The sequence below is a fragment of the Cyprinodon tularosa genome, unplaced genomic scaffold, assembly GCF_016077235.1.
Source record: "Cyprinodon tularosa strain WSP-4 unplaced genomic scaffold, ASM1607723v1 ctg11, whole genome shotgun sequence".
Classification (NCBI taxonomy): Eukaryota; Metazoa; Chordata; class Actinopteri; order Cyprinodontiformes; family Cyprinodontidae; genus Cyprinodon; species Cyprinodon tularosa.
This window is the reverse complement of record NW_024037893.1, coordinates 2,894,102-2,916,223: the sequence shown is the minus strand read 5'-3', so window position 1 is coordinate 2,916,223 and position 22,122 is coordinate 2,894,102. Positions and strand designations below refer to the sequence as shown.

The window sequence follows — 22,122 nt, the reverse complement described above, 5'->3', positions numbered from 1 at the left end:
ATTTCTATTATTTAATGTTTTTATGTGTCTGTCTTGTTGGTATACCCTGTTTTGAAACTTTTCAGCATTTAAACTGCAACCAGTGTTAGTTTTTTTTTTTAGAATGTTAAACTATATATGTTGAATTGTTGGAATTAACCAGTTTTTTTTTTTTCATAGTCTTAGTTTTCTATGTGATGCCTTGATATTTCGAGGGTAAGTCTGGAATTCCGCTAGTTCTGAACTATTCACGTTTGGCAAAAGTTCACTACTAGCAGAACTCAGATTTGCTCCCGATAAACGACGGGAATGACCAGTGGGGATGGTCTTATTCAGGCAACAGATGGTATACATGTGCGATGCCTCTTGGAGAGTGCTGTAAATTACTCTGGTGTCAAGTGAGCCAAATCTACTTTTGCCGCTCTCATGGTTTTGTGTTCACTTAACATCAGGTAATATTTTCTCATGGTTATATTGAATCTTTTTAATTAGTTTTTTTGTTCCCTTTTGATGACAGTATTGTTCTTGTTTTCATTTTTTCCCAGGCTTGGCGTAGAGTCCATCAGGGGAATTTCCAATGTTTGGTCTGACTGAACTTTCATTTCTTCAGAGAATCAGAATGTATTTTAATATTTTGTATTTGCAATGCTTCTTTATCCAATTTATATTTTGCATCATATGTTCTATTTAGTTTTCTGAAATATTAATATCATTAGAGCAAAAATGATAGGTAGATATAATGAGTAGAAGCAAAAATCTTCTAACATGCTTCTTTTTTCTTTTTCCTATAGGTAACCTCTGCCTATACTTATCCTTAAAGTTAATCCTATTCAGCTAACTGCTTTAACTTTATTGTATTAAAGTGTTAGAAAAGCTTATGAGTGGAAACACCAACTAACCATAACATTAAGACCACTGATAACTAAAGTGTGTGAAGCCTGTAATCTTGTTCCAACACAGCAATCTCCGGGGAATACGTGCATGCTGGCATGAAAGAGACTTTATTTTGATCTCTCTCTGACGCAGCAGGAACAGCTTGGGAAACCTCAACACTTGTTTATAGATCAGAGTCTGCAGTGAAAGCTGTTATCTGTTCATCCAGAATTCAGGCGTTTAAGATCGCCAGAAGCATTTAAGCATTATTTTAATGAAAAAAATTAAATCAAATCAAAGGGAACTTACCTTAAAGCAAGGCTCTAGAGTTGATATCCTAACACCAGAAACACCCACAGATGTTTTAATGTCAGTTACTGAGCTTTCAAATATTTTGATGGCCAAAAGATATTGATTCTGAGCAGCTGGTCTTTATGTTATCATAACATGTTTGGTTTACTTTTTCTCTAAATGTGTATTTTAATTTGTTATTTTATTGTAACTTTTACACTTTTCATATCAACACCATTTTTAAAGTCAATGAATTAAAAACCTAGAGAGGAGACCAACTTCAGCTTCAGCCAATCAACGTCGTGATTGCACCAATCATCTTTCAAGATCCCCTTCATTTAGCTCCTAAGTTAGCCTCCCTCCAGCTCACCAGCGAACTTTCACCCACCTCCAACCCATCCCCTCCCTCACTCTCTGACTATTCAGTCCCACTCACCCTCTGACTAGTAATGTCGATTCACAGCATCAGAATATTCTACCAGGGCCCGAGCATCAAATAAGTTATTTCATTCCTTGCAATAAAACTTTTCTAATCGCAGTTTTTCTCTGTGTGAGTCTGTCCAGGATGAAATGGTTCACTCTGAGCTCAAGTGACAGACACGAACAGGCCTGAAGAAGATGTGGAGACCATTATGCTGCCTGTGACATTGTTCAGCATGATTTGTTTTAGTGTGTGTGCACACGACATGTTGGAAACCGTAAACCATATACCAGTCTTATCTTTATATTTGATGAACATGTTTACATTTTTCCACTGCTGCACTTTAGAAATGGAAATGTCTTGAGAGCTGTACTGAACGAAATTTTGTTCTGTATACATTCTGTGTGCACAAAATGACAATAAAGTCTGTAAGTCTCAGTTTAAGGGCGTGTGATTTATTTATTTTTGGTGTGTTTAATATGAGCGACATGTTGGGTTGTTTCATTCCTAATTTATTTATTTTTACAGTACATGAAGAACTACTGAAATTATTTTTAGATCACACATAAATAGATTCATTAATTCCTTGGGGGGGAAATGTAATTAATTTAGGGTTAGGATTCACTTGGTGATAGACTTAGACTTAGAAAGACTTTATTGTCATTATGTACACATAGAGTGTATACAAAAATAAATTTTGTTCAGTACAACTCTCAGGATATTTTCATTTTTTAAAGTGCAGCAGTGATATATGTAAACATATGACAGTATATGATTTACAGTTTCCAACATGCAGGTTGTTGTTTTGTTTTTTTTAATAAACCCCATTTTATACAACATTTAGCAGTCTAATGGTGGTGGGAAAGAAACTGTTCTGGAATCTGCTGGACCTGCAGATGATGCTTCAAAGTCTCTTCCCAGAGGGCACAAGGGAGAACAGTCATTTGTAGGATAACAACCTACTCAGCCTACTGGCACAATTTAGAGCCATTCTATGGGCCTGATAACCGCTAATAAAGGCCATTTAATGCAACGATGACATCAGAAGCAGCCGCAAACTGCCACTTAGTATTAATTGTGTAATAGAGGACAGAATCAACATGAGGAGGAACTTCATGAGATTATGCAAAGGTTCCATCTATTAGAACAACTTTTTAGACTTCCTGTTCACCTACTGCCAGCTGATTTAACCTAAATAGAATACATGCATCCACTACGTTTCAACAAATAAACCTGTAATTTTAATGTGGTCACAATAGACTACGGAAAGCTGTTTTGATATGTATTAATTTTACTGAATATGTGTCACTGATATTTGAAAAAAAAAAAAAAACTGTCTTTGTTTAAATAATCATCTTCACATCTAGAATAAACATTCTGATCTGCCCTGATCAGGCTGTAAGAGGAGATGGTCCTGAACACTATTTATCATACGGAGCATCCCTCGGTTTAGTCACGAATGCATCCACGAGAGGGCCCACACAAACTTCTGAGCAGGAACTTGAGTTATTGTGAACATGCTTCAGTAAAAGTCACTAGTCTGCTGCATCAGTTTTCTTTTTCACTATCTTTGTGACTTCCTTTTAAGGATTGGATCGACCATTTTCATTAAATGATGTGACCTTTAGTCCTAACACATTACCCATGTAACACCAGTTGGATTATTCTGTATTTTTTTCTTTCCTATCAAGATCTAATGTGTTGTCAAAGTGCTCCCTTACTTTCACATTTTTCTAAGCAGTCTACTGTATGTCGTGAATTTCAGAATATCGGAATTTTATGAGTCCAGATGGTTACAATCAAAATTTAGTAAAAACAAAATAAATAAATAGCCCTGCTATTTACACTGTGAGGTTATGTCTCTAGTAAGCAAATGTGATAGATCATCTGCTGGAGTGGAGGTCTCTGCTTGACTGGCACCTTGAACGCCCAACCAATATTTTCACACATTTGTTTCTATTTCCATAGCACAAAAAAATGGGCTTGGTGTAGATAGATTTTATGCTAAATTCCTGTTTGAAGCTACGAAGCACACCAAGCCACTATAGCTCAAGGTAGATAAGATTTTGCACATTGTCATAGAAGTGTAAGCAACTGCATACAAAGCCTGATTATCAGCTGAAAGCAGAGGGCGCCTTCTTATTACACAACTGTTTTCAAGACAGGTTTTATTTTTCAAATGACACTTAAAATCTCCTTATCTAATGCAAACACGGGCAAATGCCTAACCCAAAAGTGTCTACAGTTACAGAGAGAAATTTCCCTAACTGTATTTAATGTGTGTTTAAACTGTTTACCAAAGAATGGATTCTTGTATGGAGAATATATATATATATATATATATATATATATATATATATATATATATATATATATATATATATATATATATATATATATATATATATATATATATATATATACATACATATATATATACTACTCCCCAAGGGGATGGTTCAAATGTAGACAGTGAATTTCCCTATTGTGGGACAATAAAGGGATTTACATATATATATCAGATTATATATATATCGTACAGTTCCTTCCACATGTCCAACACTAACTTAAGGTGTTTAAATCTTTCTTTGTGCACAAATGATTTCTTTATGGATTTGAAATGAGCTTTAAAATTGACTTATCTTTATTAATTTTATGTTGCTACATATATACAAGTAATACTTACAAGTCATGACATGTAGAACAACTTATTCACAGGTGTGTCAGGTGTGCTACATGCATTTATTTTGTAGTTTATGGGTTTTCAGAGACCTCTGTCATTTCGTAGAAGAAAAACAGAATCCATATTTTCACATCAGAATACAATTCTAAATATGCATCTTTCTTTTATGTCCATTGTAAAACAACAGCTTCATCAGATGATAATCTTTTCTTTATTTTTTTCCTTTTTCTTCGAAAACCCTAAATCATAACAGTAAAAAGACATCAGTGATGGTCATTTCCATATCATCCACATCAAGAGAAGCAGAGAACCTAGGAGGGTCCAACTTTTGAGACTTCAGTGACCGATTGACTTGTGGTTGACTCCTCTTCGTCCCCTCCACTCATCCCCAGCATCTTCCTCATGCACGAGCGGAACTGAAACCAAAAGCAAGGATACTTTTGCTACTTTGCTTACTTTAGGGTACTCAAAATGGTATCTGGTTAACTTTCGTCTTCGAGGAATTTGTTTAATGGTAAGACTAAGGAACATGTCAGAAACTTCACCTAGCACCATTATTATTGGGGTTAGCATATTGCTAATACCTAATAGTCAAACAGACACAACTAGCAAAAGGAGACATTTTTAACACCTTTGTAGGTAATTTGTTATGAAGATGAATCTAAGTATTAATACAATACAGGAAACAAGTTCATTGGCTCGTCAAAAAACATTATTTTTTTCTCAAACTTAGCACAGCTTCAGTTTTGCAGATACGACTACTCTCTAATCTTTTAATCCCTCACATAAACCCACCTGTTTGTTGAGGATAACATAGATGACAGGATTGTAGACAGTGGAGGCTTTGGAGAAACAGGAGGGTATTGTTGCAAGTCTGAGGTCAAACGGTTGTCCGCGGTGGGTCACGATCCAAATAGCAAAGGAGGCATATGGCATGTAGCACACCAGAAAGCCAAGCACCATAACGACCACCATCCTTGTCACCTCCTTCTCTGCCTTCTGGGTGGAAGCAGACTCTGCCTGGGCCTTTGCTGCCTGTCAAAACACAGATTGAATAAGTATTAAAATGCAGCAAGAAAGAAATGTATATCAAATATTCAAATCTAGGTAGCTCATAACGCACTACCAACCGATTTCAGTGTGAAGAGCAGCTGCGAGTAGCAGAAGACAATGCAAGTGAAAGGGACAGAAAAGCAGAAGCAGAAGAGGAACATCACATAGGATTCAGTGTTGTACTTGTTTCCTGATGTGTACCAGTCTGGTCCACATGAACACTGCATACCCTCAGGGATGTACCTGTCAAAACGAACAAGATGCATTGCAATATACTTCCAGCCAATTGTTAGGTCAACCATTTAACTGTGTTTTCCTCACCTACTCCATCCCACTAGAGGAGGAACTGTTGCGCACAGAGCAAAAAACCAAGTAAGTGCACAGAAGAACAAAGCATGTTCTGACTTAAAGGCAAAGTTCCCGAGTGGTTTGCAGATGACCAGCCATCTTTCGAATGCAATCACAGCCAAAGACCAAAGGCTCACCATGCCTGAGGAGAAACAGCACATTATTCACATACTGCACATGCTGACATACTGTTTATCAATGGTAAGGTGTTGCTTTTTGAAAAAGACTAATCCTTACTTAGCTACAGCTTGTTGTTAAATTCTCACTCCGCAAGAAATTTCACTTTAATCGATGAAGCATTAAATCAACTTTTACAAGAGTGCAATTATTCACATTGTCCTTTTCTTACCACCAACACCCGCAGTAAATCCTTCGATCTTGCAGCCAAGCGGACCAAGAGCCATGTATCTATAGGCAAAGCAGTAGAAGCAGGTAAAAGAGCCGACAGAAGAGACGATGAGGTTTGCCACAGCCATGTTGACCAGGATGTAGTTCAGATGGGAGCGGAGCTTCTTGTATTGAATAGTACATGCAATTGTGAGAATGTTGATGGCTGTGCCAGCCACAAACAAAAAGAACATTAACGCTGACATTGAATAAAAAAGCCCCAGGCTTCCTAAATGGTCCTGGGGAACTAGGTACGGGCTGTAAGCTGAGATGTTGTCGGTGTCCAGGGGGATGGGGATCCAGAAGTCCTCTGGAAATTCCTCTTGACGATTCCCCCTCATCTTCATTGGATTTGTGTTTTAAATAATAATTTCAATTGGATTTGAAATAAAATATGAGGTAAATGCGTATAATTTGAATCTAAACTTAAACAGTAGTACGATACATCATGTTTTTCCTGTCTTCTAAGTGAAATGGGCTGCTCTGTGTCTGATGCAGACTTACTGAAAACCTGCATTTATAGCCACTTTAAACGTTACTCCGGCTCAACTTAATTGGCTCAAACATGGGATTTAAAGCTTTACATGTATTCCCGTGACAACTTACACCACCTTTTAGCTAATGCTGAGATAAGTGTCTTAGTGTCGAAGCTCAGAGTTGGCTAGTATCTTCTCACTGCTTACCCATGTCTGAACCCCAGGAAATGGCTAATCCATTTGTTGAAGGCTACAGGAATAGGTGGTCCTCCAGCACGCATATAAACCAGCCTGTTACTACTTGTAGCTACGTTTAGTTAATATGAAATTAATTTATTATTTTGGTCGTTCAAGAATCTACCCCTTTTTAAAAAAAATATATAAATATACATGTAAGTATACCAAGGGATAAAATGCTTTGTTGCTCCAGTGAGCACTGTAGAGCATGAATTAATATAAAAGAGCAAAACATTATTATACCACCTATGATGGATTGTTTTTTTTCTGTTGTTTATTGAGTTAAATAATCCATCAGAGGCGGATAATGTAACAAAGGATTGTGCTAAAAAAAAAAGAGACGTTCTAATTTAATATAGTTTTACTCTAGAAATAGTGAGTAGTAGTCATTCAAATTATACAAATAATTTAGTATTTGGTGTAAGAAAGGCTGCTTAAGTTCTGAGTAATTCTGTTTACCACAATTTATTTTAGGAAAAATAATTTGTTTTTCATTCAGTGCGCTATGTCCAGGCAGGTAGATTAGCCAGATATTTATTTATGGAAGAGTTGTGTTGTTTTACAGTAATATAACTCCAATAAAAGTTCAAGAGTAAATTGCAGCAAAACTGCTATAAAAGGAAATATTTTCTAAACATAATTCACTACCCACTTCTGCTTTCATTGCATTGAAATGTGATGATGGGATTCCAGTAAATAATATCCAACTTGATTTATGCTCTGATAACTATCTTCCAGAATGGCCCAGACAGACTATAACCAAACTAAATGCTAACAGGGTCTAAAAAAGTTTCTTGTTTCTTATGAGACTTGAATGTTTTTATTTTTCTATGTGCATAAAACATGAAAATACAGAACTACAAAGAACAATTAACATGGATGTGAAACGTTTTTTTTTATATATATGAAAACAGAGGGGAAAAAACTGAATTCTTGAATACAAACTGACTTTAAAATGCCCCCGTTTTTGCCAAAGGTAACCTAAATACAAATTAAAACTGATTATATATACTATTAGAAAAGCTTTTAGATAAAACTGTCATTTGTTTCTATTTTACAGGAAAATTATGTGATATGTTGTTTTTTTTCTTGGATTGTAAAATTCTTAAAACATTTGATTTGATTCAGTGTTTACAATTAACTGCGGATTACTGTCAGACTAAGCTGGAGCAACTTTGGAGACTTCAGTCACTGACTGTGTTGTAGAGACTTCCTCCTCTGCATCTCTTATCCCCAGCATGGATAACATGCATGTTCGAAACTGAAAGGTGAAAAAAGGAAAATTATAGTAATGTTGAGCATTTGTTGGAAAAGCATCAAGCATACATTGCTTCTCATTTAGCCGTTTCTTCCTGGACATTGTCTGCAAGAACCAAGAGGCATTTAAAGATGGCCTAGTGCACAAAAGTGTCTAATATACGTAAAAAATAAATAAATGCAGTGTTATCATTACTGATTAGAATAAATAGCGTGTTTATAAAAAGTAACTTGTTGTTGAAGTCTTTTTAGCTGCTGTTCACCTGTTTATTGAGGAGCACATAGATGATTGGATTGTAGATGGTGGAAGCCTTCGATAGGCAGGATGGTATAGTTGCTAGTCTCAGGTCAAACGTTTTCCCTCGGTTGTTGACGATCCAAACAGCAAAGGAGGCGTAGGGCATCCAGCACACCAAGAAGCCCAGCACCATGAGGACCACCATTCTGGTCACCTCCTTTTCAGCCTTCTGGGTGGAGGCAGACTCAGCTTGGGCTTTTGCCACCTGTTGAAAATGAAATCCGTTTCACTCTGACCACTGCATTCACTGAAGAACTCAATAGCCAGAATTGTTTTCTCACCATTTTAAGTGTTAGGAGTAGGTTAGAATAGCAAAAAATGATGGTGGCTAATGGAACGGCAAAGCAGAAGCAGAAGAGGAACATGACATAGGACTCATTGTTGTATTTGTTGTTGGTTGTGTACCAGTCTGGACCACATGAGCACTGCAGGCCTTCTGGAATGTACCTGGAGAAAAAGCACTACGTGTTCTCTCATGGTTTAACAGCCTTGCTAAGCAAGTTTCTTACATTCTTAACATCTTGCTTACCTGCTCCATCCAACCAAGGGTGGAACTGATGCCACCAGTGCAATTATCCAGGTGACTACACAGCAAGCTGTAGCATGTTCAGGCTTGAAAGCAAAATTACCCAGAGGTTTGCAGATGACCAGCCATCTTTCAAAGGCTATGACAGCCAGAGACCACAGGCTAACCATACCTGCAATAACAAAGAAGAAACATCAGCTACTTTTAATGTCATTTTAATATAATCAAGCATAAAAGGTCACCTCAATTCTAATCTGTGTAGCAGCTAAAACTTACCTCCTAGTGTTGCAACGAAACCTTCAATCTTGCATGCTAGTGGACCAAAGATGAAATATCTGAATGTAAAGGAGCAGCATGCAGTGAAAGAGCCAGTGACAGATACCAGTAGGTTTGCCACAGCCAAGTTCACCAGGATGTAGTTGAGGTGGGAGCGAAGTTTCTTATATCGCATAGTGCAAGCAATGGTGAGGACATTAATTGAAGTGCCGGCCACAAACAGAAAGAACGTGAATCCCGCCATGGTGTAGAATGTGCTCAAATTGCCCAAGTGGTCCTGAGGAACTCTAAAAGGGCTGAGGGATGTGATGTTATCCGTGTCCAATGGGATAGGGATCCAGAAGTCCTCTGGCAGCTCTAAGAGTCGGGTGCCCGTCATTTAGCTTTGTTTCTGTTGAAAGCACTAAATGTAATGATAAAGGTTTAGATTTTAAAGTCAATCACAATGGAGAAGGCATACATGTGCTACCATGTCCGAATGTCAAACATACCTCTTTCTCTACTTCAGATATTTATAAAGAACACCCCACTTCCCCCATACAATACTACGTCATGAATAAATTGATTTGATAATTGACTAATTGATTGGGTTTTCCCATTAACTTATCTAAGTCATTTAGTATTCTTCCTACTGTGTTGCAGGTGGAGTTGCAGAAAACCTTTTGCATGTGTTTTAAATGTCTAAATAGACAATCAAATCAAGGTAATCTTGGCAATCTAATCTTGGAATAAGTCTGCTGATTTAGTGGGTTTTTTACTCAGTTATTAGTTGTGAAAAAGTTTCTTGATGCGTTTTTTTGCCAAATACCTTCTTTTCTGTGGAACTTATTTTTTTCCATACAGAACCCTAAATAGAAAAGAGCAAATCTACATGCAAGTAGTTGCAGAAAGGTGTTACACGGTGCACATACTGTATCTTAAGAAGTTTGTTAAAAACCAGATTAAACAAGTTAATCCCACATTCTGGGGGAAATGCTCAGCAGGCCATTGCCTGTTAATCTGTTTGCCAGTAACATCATGTCTCATAATCCCATGCAAAGTACAGGATAATCTATCCCGCTACTTTATCTGTTTGTGTTAACCCTTTGGCAATTAGCCTTCGTCACAGAGCTTAGAGGATTCTTCCTGACAGAGTAACCACAGAAGTCTCCTTCTGACACAGCAGCAAAGAAGATTTTTTTTTCTTTTCGCATTTCAGAGCAGGGTGAATGTGAAACAGACCAATAGATGGAAAATAGTTGCACATCTTTCACAAATGCATATTCACATTAGTTGGACTCTAAAAACTCTTCCAAGTCATTTTTTGAGGTATAAAATGCAACTGAGAGTGTAAATAAATCCTTCTGTGTGAACTATTTATATATATATATATATATATATATATATATATATATATATATATATATATATATATATATATATATATATATATATATATATATATATATATATATATATATATATAAATACAAAAATATATATTAATATATATTTTTACATTTACCCTAAATCTATTAGGATTACATTAAAGTTAAAAGTTTGACAGATGTGTCACAAGATGTCCATCCAGTTTTTCTACTCATGCTTTCTCCTGAATCACCACCATGTTATAGGAACTGAACTTCCTGGGTAAAGACAGAACAGGATTAGGATTATCCCTAACAACCAGCACAAAGTCTTGGTCCCTTTTCTATTTTTATTTGACCTATATAAATGCTGTGTAACATATTTGGGAGACATTGCTCATAATAATAAAAAAACCAAAACAAAGTATTAAGTATACACATACTGGGTTTTTCTCTGGAAGAGTAACAGATGAATGCTGAATTCAGTTTGACTGTGGATGATCCTAAGAGGTTGAGGCCATTTTGCTCCTAGATTAGAAAGGGGGAGCTCCTTCTACCTTTTCCATTTTCTTTATAATATAAAAAAAAACTAAAGAGAGTAAAATTGTGGGTAGCTAATTAGTTGCTCAACAACAAGAAAAAAATGTTTAGGAAATCAATAAATTGAATTGAACTGAATTGAAATGGTGTTAATTGGAGTGAATTTAGCTGAAATGAAACACAGGTTTGTTCTTGACTCGTCTGTTTGGAACAAGACCATAGCACAAAGTGCTTTAACATTACTCTGCATGAATCAAGCTGGGCTTCCTTTATTCCCATCTTGAAAAACCTATTAATGATAATCCAGGGGATTTATATGAATAATTTATGCCAATACAGTTCTTAATCTCTTCTAGTCTTGCATCTCATACAATCACAATATTGTTTTACAGAGTTCCAAATATTGCATATAAAGGAAAAGGAACAGCACGTCCTTTAAAAAGCATATAAACAAAATTCAGGTAGTAAAATATTTCTGTTAGTCTATAAATTACTAAATGGCTTTGCACCAAATACATAAAATACTTTTTTCAGTCTGTTAAGCCCCCAAATCTCTCAGGTCTGTAGGCTCAAGTCTACTCTGCATACAAAGGACGAGAACCAAACATGAAGAAATAGTTCTTATGCTCCACTAATCTGGAAGAATATCCAATAGAACTGCAAAAAGTGCTAAAAGCATAAATTGCTTGAAATTGAGATTAAAAACAGACTTGTTTAGAGTGGTCGTCAACTGTGCTATCCAAATAGTATTACTTATTCTCTTTTGGGTCATTTTATAGTTTTTTTTTATAATCATTCTATGATTTTAATAATTTATATTTTTCCTCTTTAATTATTCATGTCTAAATATTGCTACTCTTACTTGGGTAAAATAGGTGCCTACCTACCACAGATAAGTTAGAGATTAATTTACCCAATATCAGATAAATAACACTATATTGTTGCTGAAAGTTCTTTATCCATTTCTGAAGTCTATGCATTACCTTCTATAACCATAAATTTTCAAGTTCATATTAAAGAAATATGATCTGGAAATTGTATTCTTCTGCCTGACTTTGTTAATTTGTAATCAGGCAATGTTTTCTTGTTTTTAATCTTTAAAATACTAGAATTAGCATATAGAGCTGTGCTTAAAGGTTTATATACCCTCTCATTAAAGAAATATCATAATAAATAAAAAATTTACTTAAGGATAATTAAATATATACTATATATGTTTTTATTTTGTTTTTATTTATTATCAACAGTTATTGCCTGTCTGTTTACCTTAGTTTATATAAAAATTTGATTTTATGATTCAACTAACTCAGTACTTCAGCATACTTTCTGCCAGCTACATTTTTACGTATTATATATTTTCTTGGAAAACTATTTCCTACTTTTCTTGAATAAAAAAATTTAAAGTAGTGCTATACTTACTCGAGTAAAATATTTGGGCCCTGACCAAATAACCCTAACCTACATAAATAAACTTATCTTGCAAATATATTGTCTAGGATAGGATAGGATAGGGTCTTAGAATCAAGAATAAAAGTTTTTTTACATTTGCAATAAAAGTAGTAAGAAATTTGATAAACCACAATCTGTGGCAAGAAAACTATTTTATTTTAAGGGATGTTTTATGTGTATATTTTATATATTAAAACTTTGATAAATCTTGCAATATGTGTTTTAATTGTAGAATAATCTATTTATATATGATTTGTGAATGTATTTACCATTTTTACCAAAGATAATCAAAAGAAATTCAGATATCTTTAAAATTACAGTAAAATAGCCTTTCGGTTTTGAATAGCCTTTCAGGGAAAATATATTTAGGCAGTGTTGTTGTCTGAAAACCTCCATTGCCAGCTCTTGAGGAGTATTCCAACTGCTGCACCGATGCAGTACAATTGGAGATGAAGATTCAGTTCAATTCAATTTATTTACATAGCACCAAATCACAACATGGAGACAAAAGGAGACAGAAGCAAACATACAGAAAGAAGCAGATATACAAAAGGAAACTGTAAACCAGCTCCACAGGCGGTCCTGACCAGGAAACATACAGCCAGGCAGACGAGCTCTGAGTCAGCTCCCATGTCAGAGGATGAAGAGAGCACATCCAGCCAGTCATAGTCAGAGAAACAGGACTACACTGAAAAACAGGCCGATCTCAAATATCTATAAACAAAGGTGTTGATGGCAGCAGCACAGCTGATATTTCTCACCAGGGTGGTGTTGCAGCCAAACAGGAGCAGACCAGATGAAGCTACTATGAGACAAAGCCGAGAAAGCATAACATTAGAGATTGAACTAAGGTATTCTGCAGAGTGGGAGAATAGAAATAGAATAAAGCAGAATGATGAAAAATGGCTCCCAAGAGTGATAACTCAGCATAACCTGAGCCACTCTAACTATAAGCTTTATCAAAAAAGAAAAGTTTTAAGCCTATCCTCAAAAGTAGACAGGGTGTCTGCCTCATGAACTAAAACTGGTAGTCGGTTCCACAGAAAAAGGGCCTGATCACTAAAAGATCTGCCTCCCATTCTACTTTTAGAAATCCTAGGAACCACTAGTCAACCTCCAGATTGAGAGCAAACTGCTCTGCTAGGAACATAAGGAACAACCATATCTCTGATATAAGATGGAGCTTGGTCATTTAAGGCTTTATGTGTGGAGGAAGGAGGATTTCAAATTCTATCTGGATTTAACAGGAAGCCAATGAAGATAAGTCAGGATAGGAAAGATATGATCTCTGTTTTTAATTTTCAACAGAACTCTGGCTGCAGCCATTTGGATCAGCTGAAGGCTTTTAACTACAGTTTGTGGACTTCCTGATAGTGATGAATTACAATAGTCCAGCCTTGAAGTAACAAATGCACGGACTAGTTTCTCAGCATCACCCCTGGACAGGATATTTCAATTTTTTTTTTGCAATACTCTGCAGATTAAAAAAGGAAATTCTAAAAACCTCTTTGATATGGGATTTAAATGACAGGTCCTATTCAAAAATAACACCAATATGTTTTACCTAATTATCTGAGATCAATTTAATCCCATCCAAATGAAGTGACTGACTAATCTGCTTCCTTTTCAAAGACTCTGGTCCAAAGACTATAACTTCTGTTTTGTTTTCATTCAGAAGAATGCAGAATGCAGAGAATTTTAATAAGATGGAGACTTCCGTATCCTTGACTATGTTTTTCAACCCAAATGGAAGTATTTATAGGCTTCTGCTTATATTCCTCCACCGGTGAGAGCAGTGGCTTCATGACATAGCACGTGTTTGTGTTTCCTAGACTATAGTATAGCCCAATTCAACCGTTTGTTATACTGTTATTGTTTGGGCAAATTGGTTCTCATGAGAAAAGACCTATTATGGTTCCTAATTAAACATAATTAAATTTAGGAAACATTCTAGAGTCCTATAACCACAATTCCTTTTAGTAGGTTACAAATCTTCAGACAGGTATGATAAGTGGACAGATGTAGAAATAAATGTGTTACTTTGCACTTCTTTCACTGCCTTCCAAGCAGGCCTTTTTGCATTCAATCGGTTTTTGCGTTTTTATGCATTTTTTGTGGGTATTTTTGACTTTGTGAAGTTTTCACAGTGCATACACCAGCCATCCATCAAGATTTTGCAGAATGTCATTTTCATTTCCATCTCTTGCCAGTATTTTAACTTTTTTTTTTTTTCTTACAGTGGTTTAGTTGTAGCTGTTGAGCTTTGCTCACACTCCATGCATAGGGGGATTGAATTAGCTCCTTGTGGAAAAGGAAAGACTTGAAGTCAGCTAATCCAGTCCTCAATACTATTAGGACTGCTAATCACATTTCAGCCTACTCTCAGTTAACCTCCTTTCTGTCATTAAGGTGGATGATCTCTACCTGTGTTATTTTATCTGGATCAAGAACAGATAACGCCATGTGCCGTGTGGATTCCAACACTAAACATGTTTGTTCCATTTCCGCTTTTCTCAATCAAAATTTGTGGAAGAATGTGGCTAGAAGTGTTGATTAAGAGGAGACTGATGCCTTCTAATATTACATTGCTTTTAAAATGTGAGTAGTTTCTTTTATATAGTTAGGCTTCTATTGTGGAATTTGAACTGTATTATTGGGAATTCTGGCTTGGAAACTTAATGGTTTCTTACCAATCCTCACTTTCAAATCCAATACGGCTACCTTGAATATCAAAGGTAGTAAAAAGTGCAACAATGAAAATTTAATTTGCAAATCTCATGGTTCGCCCTTTTGTAACTGTAACACGGTTAAGTTGGGCGTGACGTCATTCCGAGATCAGCCTTTAGAGGTAAACAGAGCCTGGGATAAGCACTGGGCAGACGCAGGAGCCAGGAGGGTGCTAACCGCAGTGCTGTCACCACCTTTACCCTCAAACCCAATTCTTTCTTCTTGCCAGTATCATCCTGAAGTTTTCAGGTATTTTAATTTAAAACACACAACAATATGTGCACTTTTAGGGCTCACCTGATGAAATGTCACTGGGGAGAAACAATATTATATACTGATAAAGCATTTGCTTCATTTAAACTCAGTAAAGAGCAATGGAATGGCTCTTTAAGTGAAGGTGGGAGATTGTAGAGACAGAAATTAAAGATGGTTGGTATCTCATGTGGTTTATTTTAGTGAAACAAATGGAAGGTGCTTCAATCAGCAGAAGCATAACAACTTGAGGTTCCTCAGTTGCAGCTCATCTGCTGCTCATGCATTATTTGAAAGCAGGGATTCAGTCTGCAGTCCTGGTTTCACTGAATGGTAATCAGCCAAATCACTACACAAACTCTGTTTTAAGAAGGTGTCTGAAATTTGCTTGAGAATATTAAAAAACATACAGAATCTTGGAAACCAATAAACATACAAAATAGGCCAGATTTAAAACTATAGAGACATTTAGGGCAAACAGAAGTTATCTAAGCAAAACTGCAAACCTACCTAGACATGGCTGAGCAAGATTCACAGCTCTTGTAGAACTAGGAATCTGGCACTTATCAAAGATTAAGACTCATCCAAGGATTATCTAATCCGAATAAACATTTGCTTTATACAAAGAAAAAAAGAGTAAAGCTGATAAGACATACCCAAAAAAATACCAGAATCACAAGTGGAATTACAGATTCACTGAGGTTCTGATTTTGGAAACGAAGGTTAGAGATGAAACCATCTATGTTTCTGTTTATGCATTAGACATGCGATTTTATCCAAAGCACTTAAAAACGAGGCAATCACAATGGAGTTAATATTGAAGATAAAAATTCAGTACTTATTAAGGGAGGAGACCACCAGTCTGGCTTTTTCCAAGGTGCTGCTCTACAAACAGATTGCAGGCATAAAGAAAAGTGCAGAAGGAGATTGGGAAAGGAGGTGGGAAAGTACACGGTAGGTGCTACGGTAGGAGAACATCACAGAAGAGTGGTCCAGGTTCTTAGTGCATTAAAGCATTTCTGAGCATTCCTGAAGATGTAAGATTTTCCAGATTTATTACCAGCTACATTTCTCACCGCCACCAGAAAAAAATAATATTGATAATTAACAACTACCTGGCTGTTCTGGTTTTACAGCAAGATAGAAATCTAATCACAGCTTCCTAATTCTGTTCTCTGTCACCACCATTATTCAAAAAATGTAATTGTTCAGTTATTCATCAAATAAAATGTTTAATTCATACACATATTACTGAAATGTATGGACAGGATCATAGAGAACTTTCTTGGTAACTAATCGCAACTCTGCACCTATCGTGCATCTTTTGGTCTTGTTTAAATAAAGAAATCTTTATGTTTTTAACTCTTATTAAAACCCTATATTTTATCTACAGTATATGATTTTAACTTTGTACTTTCTATATTTCTGTAGTTCCCAAGTTATCTTACATGTTTATAGCTGCCTGAGGATGAGAAAATCAAGGTATTTATTTGGATAACTATTTCAACAGACTACTTAGTCTTGTGGGTTAATGTAGAATAGGTAACCCAGTAGATTTCAATGGTGAGGTGTCATGGAATTAATGCTGGATGATTTTTAAGTTTAGTTATCCTGATACATATTTTGCAGAAACCGTGGAAACACTAAAATGAAGTAGAATACTGACAGCTAAAAGTACTACAGATTCAAAAAAAAATGTAGTGGAAATGTTAAAAAGGACATCATAAATGCAACCTTGTATAAATAAGGACAAACTTTTCTAAGTGGAAATTTATAAATTTGCAGATTATGCATAGATATTTCTCTTACATTTTTATTTAAAGAAATGAATCAAATGAATTTGGGGGCTTTAATGCAAAGTGGACTTCATCTAGCTTCTCATAAATGTGCTCTCCATTTATCCAATCATTATTCTGTTGACGTAATCAATTAGTACACAGTCTGCTATCTTCTGCTGGTCAATCCCTAATCCTTCTCCTGTAACATGCATAGGAAGCACATTGACCCCTTTAACGGGACCTTGATTATTTTTCCTGAGCTACATATTTTAGAAAAGCATGAAACATATTCTAAATTAAATTGTTATGCGATTAAAAAAGGTATAGTTTGATGGTTAACATGCTTACTGAGTAAAACAAAGATACAACATGCATAGGAAATACAGGCTACAATGTGATCTGCTGTGAATATTTTTTTTTCTCTTGGTTTTATGTTCTGGAAAGTCAACTTGTTTGGTGGGGACAACATTTGTGTTGCTTTTGTTTGTTCTTTTTCTTTTTAGGACAATTGTAAAAAGTATCGTTATTTATCTGGGAAACATTTATCTGCATCTGATCAGGTGCTTAGCTGCCCAATAGACAGAATTCACTCCTGGCAGTCACTTACCACCAATGAAAAAGTGAAACTGAAACCATAGATACCCTGATCCTCTCAATTTGACAGATTCTTTTTTTTTTTTTTTTTTTTTTCGGGGGGGTGGGTTCTTTTATAAAACCTGTATTCTATGAGCCTCTGCCCACTTTCTATTTTCTGATAATCCCATGACCAAATAAAAATTATTTGATCTTTCGTAAGATATATAATTCTGAGGTGTTTTCCCCTTTCCATGAAATGCATTTAAAACTTTGTTGAACATTTATATTCTCAAATTTTAAAGACAATCTATTATTGCTCATGAGGTCAAAGTGGAGCTCCTTCAAGGGGGTTAACATATTCTAATTAAAATTGGATGTTTTATTTTTTTATTCTCAATTATCATCATTACTTTGTTTGTTTGTTGTTGTTGTTTTTTTTTTTTTTACCAAACATTAATACAAAAAAACCCAACTTAAATCTTTGGTTTTGTTGTACTTGTTCTATTCAGTGAGATTTGTTATCTGGCAAAAATCTGCCATCTAATGGAACCGAAATGCATTGCAACATTTTAATGTGGTATTTTTCTCTGGGTTTAATAGAACAATTCCCTTTTCTAATGTCAAAACAAACACAGATTCTAAATATATGCCTGCATATTAGAAATGCAGCTGCTCTTTTAGATGTTTTATACTTAAAAGGAATTTAATCCGCCTTATTGTCCATGGACAACCCTCCTGCAAGTGTAGGCAGGTTTAGAAAAAAAATCCACAGACATAGACACATGTTTAAAGAACGATAAATAAAGTAAATGTCTGGATTATTTTCTTCTTGGTCTGTGATCTGTATTGGTCGGAAATCTGCTGAGTCTAACGCCACAGTATATTTAAATCTGAGAAATATGTTTTATGTTATCAAGGGATCTATAAAGTTATATCTATTGTATGAACACATAAACAACTTTCATAAACAACATCATCTTTAAACAGCACAGTAACAATATTCTTCCTTTTGCTACAGTTTCTCATATTTCTTTGAATCTAAATTCTTGTTCTTGTTCCTTGAAACAGTGGAAATTTGTCTTAAAAAATAAATGTATATCTGGTATTTTCCTGAAGCAAAAAACAGCCACACCTGCTACTTTGTTAATCAGTAAAAAAAAAAATTCACCCTTATATTATATTATGACATAAATAAAGCTTTATAAAAAGCTAGTAACTAAACAAGATCAATTATTTGATAAGTATGTAATCAAATATTCAGGTAACTGGGAAATTGTTTGATAGTGAAATAAATGCATAACTAATAGAGCTAAAAAAAAAAACAGGTAAGCAGGCAGATAAGAAGCTAAATTATTGAATAAAGCATTTTGTTAAGATACTGGTTCTTTTCAGGTTTTCGGCAGAAGCAAAATATTGAAAAAAAGTATACAGACAGAGCTACTGTGCTTATTAGTTCATTCTAACTAAATATACACATAAACTGTAAAAATATATATATATATTCATATTCAAGTTTATTTTAATAAAAATAATAAATTAATATAAATAATAAATTAAAAGTGTATTTCTTTAAGTAATAGGCCATTGTTCTCCAATCGAAAATAATTTATAATTTAAAAATAAGTTTTGGAATATAATTACACAATTTTTTGTCTTTTTTCGCCCTACTAAATAAAACGTCAACTATAACTTAGAATATTAAACTATAGCAGTAAAAAAAAAAAAAACACCTTTGTGCAAAGATGTGGGCTTAATAATTTTATGTTTCCTACTCTGTTGGTGTTTTTAAGGTACTTTTCTGTCAAGCAAGCGCCATTAAAGTGGTGCAGTAAATGTGTCAGTGGAGGGCGCAATAATGGTAGCCGATACGTGGGCGTGTCGGGATTAAAATTTGAGAGCACTTATTCCATATTCTGGTTTGTGTTGCCCATTTCTACTCAGGTATAGGTTTACCATTGTGTTTTGACAGTAATAAACTCACCTCCACCCACGATAGGTAAAAAAAGAGCTTCGGTATGGGTGTCGCCATCTTTACTAAGGGACAATAACCCCACAGTTTTGACAGAACTTGCTATAATATGCTCAACTCTTCAAAAATGTTCATTTGACAAAGTTTATATTATTGGTCTAAAACAGCAGCGAACTGTCCTCGCAGATTAAAAAAATATTTCCTAACTTAGAATGTCAAATAACAAATAACGGTTTATGTGTTGGAGTGTGAAATGCTTATCGAGCGGGTTTTGGTCGCCATGTTTACTTTGGGTGACGCTAGCTCCCTTCCATTTTCCTCCGCCTCTGGTTGTCAAGAAGATGGCAGCTTCCAGGCAGGCATGAGAGGAAATACTTCTTCACAAATCGAATGAATTTGGATTACTGTCACAAGATAAGAGCACATTGTAGTGTTTTTGCATCTACTGCATCGGATTAAGTAAGTAAAACTGGCTAATTGTTGCACCTTGTGCTGGTTTGTTGTGTTTTGTTGTGGCAGGGCGCCCGGCCATTTTTCTTGAGGGAGCCGCTGAAGTAGGCCGATTGTCGAAAAGATGGCTGCTTCCAGAGACGGCGTGAAACATAATAACATAGTGTTTTTATTGTTACGCTACGTCTAGCTAGGTTTTAAGAGTGTGGCTGCAACTATACTTGTTTCGTGTATCTTTTGCATGCGAAGGTTAGCTAATGTTGCAACGAATTTAATTGTGACTTTTGGCGACGCTTTGACAGATGCTAGGCGCAAAGCTAACCCTGTTAGCATTGCTAAATTAGGCTGAGTAGCTAGCGGCAAAAGCAACCGAGCAACGGCTAACAGTAAATTTGTATGCTACAACCGTAGCCTCTATATGCTTGTTAGTTTGATTAAATATCTTGATAGCTGTTGAAATGTTATGTTTTGTGGACGATGTGTTTCATTCGGTGTTGTTGCGGCACCTTCCATATAGCATTACCTACGTTTAAGTCGTTGCAAAAATGCTAATTTGTCTAGCTACAATATGGCGACTCCCAGAGAGGCATGAAAATAGCCAGCTAGTGCTAACGGTAAAAAATGAATTAAATACGTTTTTAGGCTGTATGTTGTTTTGTTTATTGGGTCGTTTTTTAATAGGCAGGCTTTTTGTGTTTGTTTAGATTTTCTTTGAAGTTGCAGCGTCTAAGTTTACATATGTTTTGCTTGTGATTTCGCTTCCGCCATTTTTCTGTCCGGTAGCAGCGTTAGCGGCGGCCGTTTGTTGCAAGATGGCTGCTTCCATAAATTGAAATCAATGGTTTTAAATACTTTTGAGTACAGGGATTATGCATTTTCGGAGATACGTGAAGCATCGAATCTACGTTTTACAGTTTACGTAAGCAGTATTTTAAAACGTTTTAGAGTAGTTTCTGGTATATATGCATTTTAGCCGAAGCTAGCGCTAGCTACTTAGCGACCCAGCTGCTCTCACCGCAACAACAATCTTCAGTGGTTCTGTGTTGTGCAGCTATATGCTACTGATGCATATTTTGAGTTGTTTTTATGGAAATAAGTGCATTAGTTGTGAGTCAGTTATACAAGTTTTCAATATTTTTTCTTTGCGACAGAAACCATGTCTGCCCCCGGTTCCGCGGTGTCTGGGACCACTCCGTCGGTTCTGCAGCCGCGATGGAAGCGGGTTCTTGGATGGTCGGGTCCGGTCCCTCGGCCCCGGCATGGACACAGAGCTGTGGCTATAAAGGAATTGATGGTTGTGTTTGGAGGTGGAAACGAGGGAATTGTTGATGAGTTACATGTGTACAACACAGGTAAGTTTTGATTTGCATCATTTACGTTTATAAAGAATGTGCAATTGTTTGTTTGTATTATAAGAGATGGTCAGGGCAGTGTTACTCGGCTGCTGTTTTAAACTTTAAAATTTATTGAACATTTGTGATTTACAAAGTTGGGCTGTGACCAGGCCTCAGCAGGCCAAACAAACCCTTCTTTGATTAATATAGTCCCCCTCTGCTGGGGAAAGTGTGTCAATGCAAGTTCAAAAAAGGCGGGCTAAAATAAAATGGATGATGTTGGTTGGCTAGGCACATCCTGTGTCCCATATTTCCTGTTTATAAAAAAGATAAATAAAGCCATCGCTCTGTGTGTGCAAGTTTACAACAGTCTCCAAAATCCTGATTATAATTTATATAGAAATTGTGTTAACTTATAGTATTTGTTACTTTTTAAGATTTTTTGGTTTGTTTTGATATTTCTGTAAAGATTCAAAAATAATCTCTGCAGCAGATTAGAGATTTTTCCTGGTTATGCAGCAGTTATATTTATACAGCACCAACTATTTTAGTTTTTTTTTTTCTGTAAAAAAAAAAAAAGTAATAAAATAATCTTG

General features: G+C 35.6%; 3 protein-coding genes and 1 long non-coding RNA gene across 5 annotated transcripts in view; 2 read left to right on the top strand and 2 right to left on the bottom strand.

Moving 5' to 3' along the window:
• Positions 1-2,008, top strand: LOC119790528. The gene is made up of 2 exons (XR_005281735.1): positions 1-431; positions 525-2,008. It is a non-coding gene; the product is annotated as an uncharacterized LOC119790528 (long non-coding RNA).
• Positions 2,009-4,185: 2,177 nt separating this feature from the next.
• Positions 4,186-6,541, bottom strand: LOC119790398 (blue-sensitive opsin). Its single transcript, XM_038295947.1, has 5 exons — positions 5,998-6,541; positions 5,622-5,790; positions 5,378-5,543; positions 5,043-5,282; positions 4,186-4,663 (listed from the first exon to the last, which is right to left on the bottom strand). Exons 1-5 carry the CDS (start codon positions 6,380-6,382, stop codon positions 4,559-4,561), a joined length of 1,065 nt encoding a protein of 354 aa, XP_038151875.1. The 5' UTR covers positions 6,383-6,541; the 3' UTR covers positions 4,186-4,558.
• A 930-nt stretch (positions 6,542-7,471) lies between these two features.
• On the bottom strand, positions 7,472-20,105 carry opn1sw2 (opsin 1 (cone pigments), short-wave-sensitive 2). 2 transcript variants are annotated; one of them, XM_038295916.1, is made up of 6 exons: positions 20,031-20,105; positions 9,106-9,508; positions 8,833-9,001; positions 8,585-8,750; positions 8,269-8,508; positions 7,472-8,009 (listed from the first exon to the last, which is right to left on the bottom strand). In XM_038295916.1, exons 2-6 carry the CDS (start codon positions 9,482-9,484, stop codon positions 7,908-7,910), a joined length of 1,056 nt encoding a protein of 351 aa, XP_038151844.1. In that variant the 5' UTR covers positions 9,485-9,508; positions 20,031-20,105; the 3' UTR covers positions 7,472-7,907. The 2 variants fall into 2 exon arrangements, with proteins under 2 accessions (XP_038151844.1, XP_038151835.1); XM_038295907.1 differs by lacking the exon at positions 20,031-20,105 and having other exon boundaries at positions 9,106-9,568.
• hcfc1a (host cell factor C1a) overlaps positions 20,043-22,122 on the top strand; it is an 18,171-nt gene continuing 16,091 nt past the window's right edge. The window contains exons 1-2 of the mRNA XM_038295894.1: positions 20,043-20,201; positions 21,344-21,544. Coding sequence (XP_038151822.1) covers positions 21,349-21,544 — 196 coding nt within the window. The 5' untranslated portion in view covers positions 20,043-20,201; positions 21,344-21,348. The remainder of the gene's footprint in view (positions 20,202-21,343; positions 21,545-22,122) is intronic.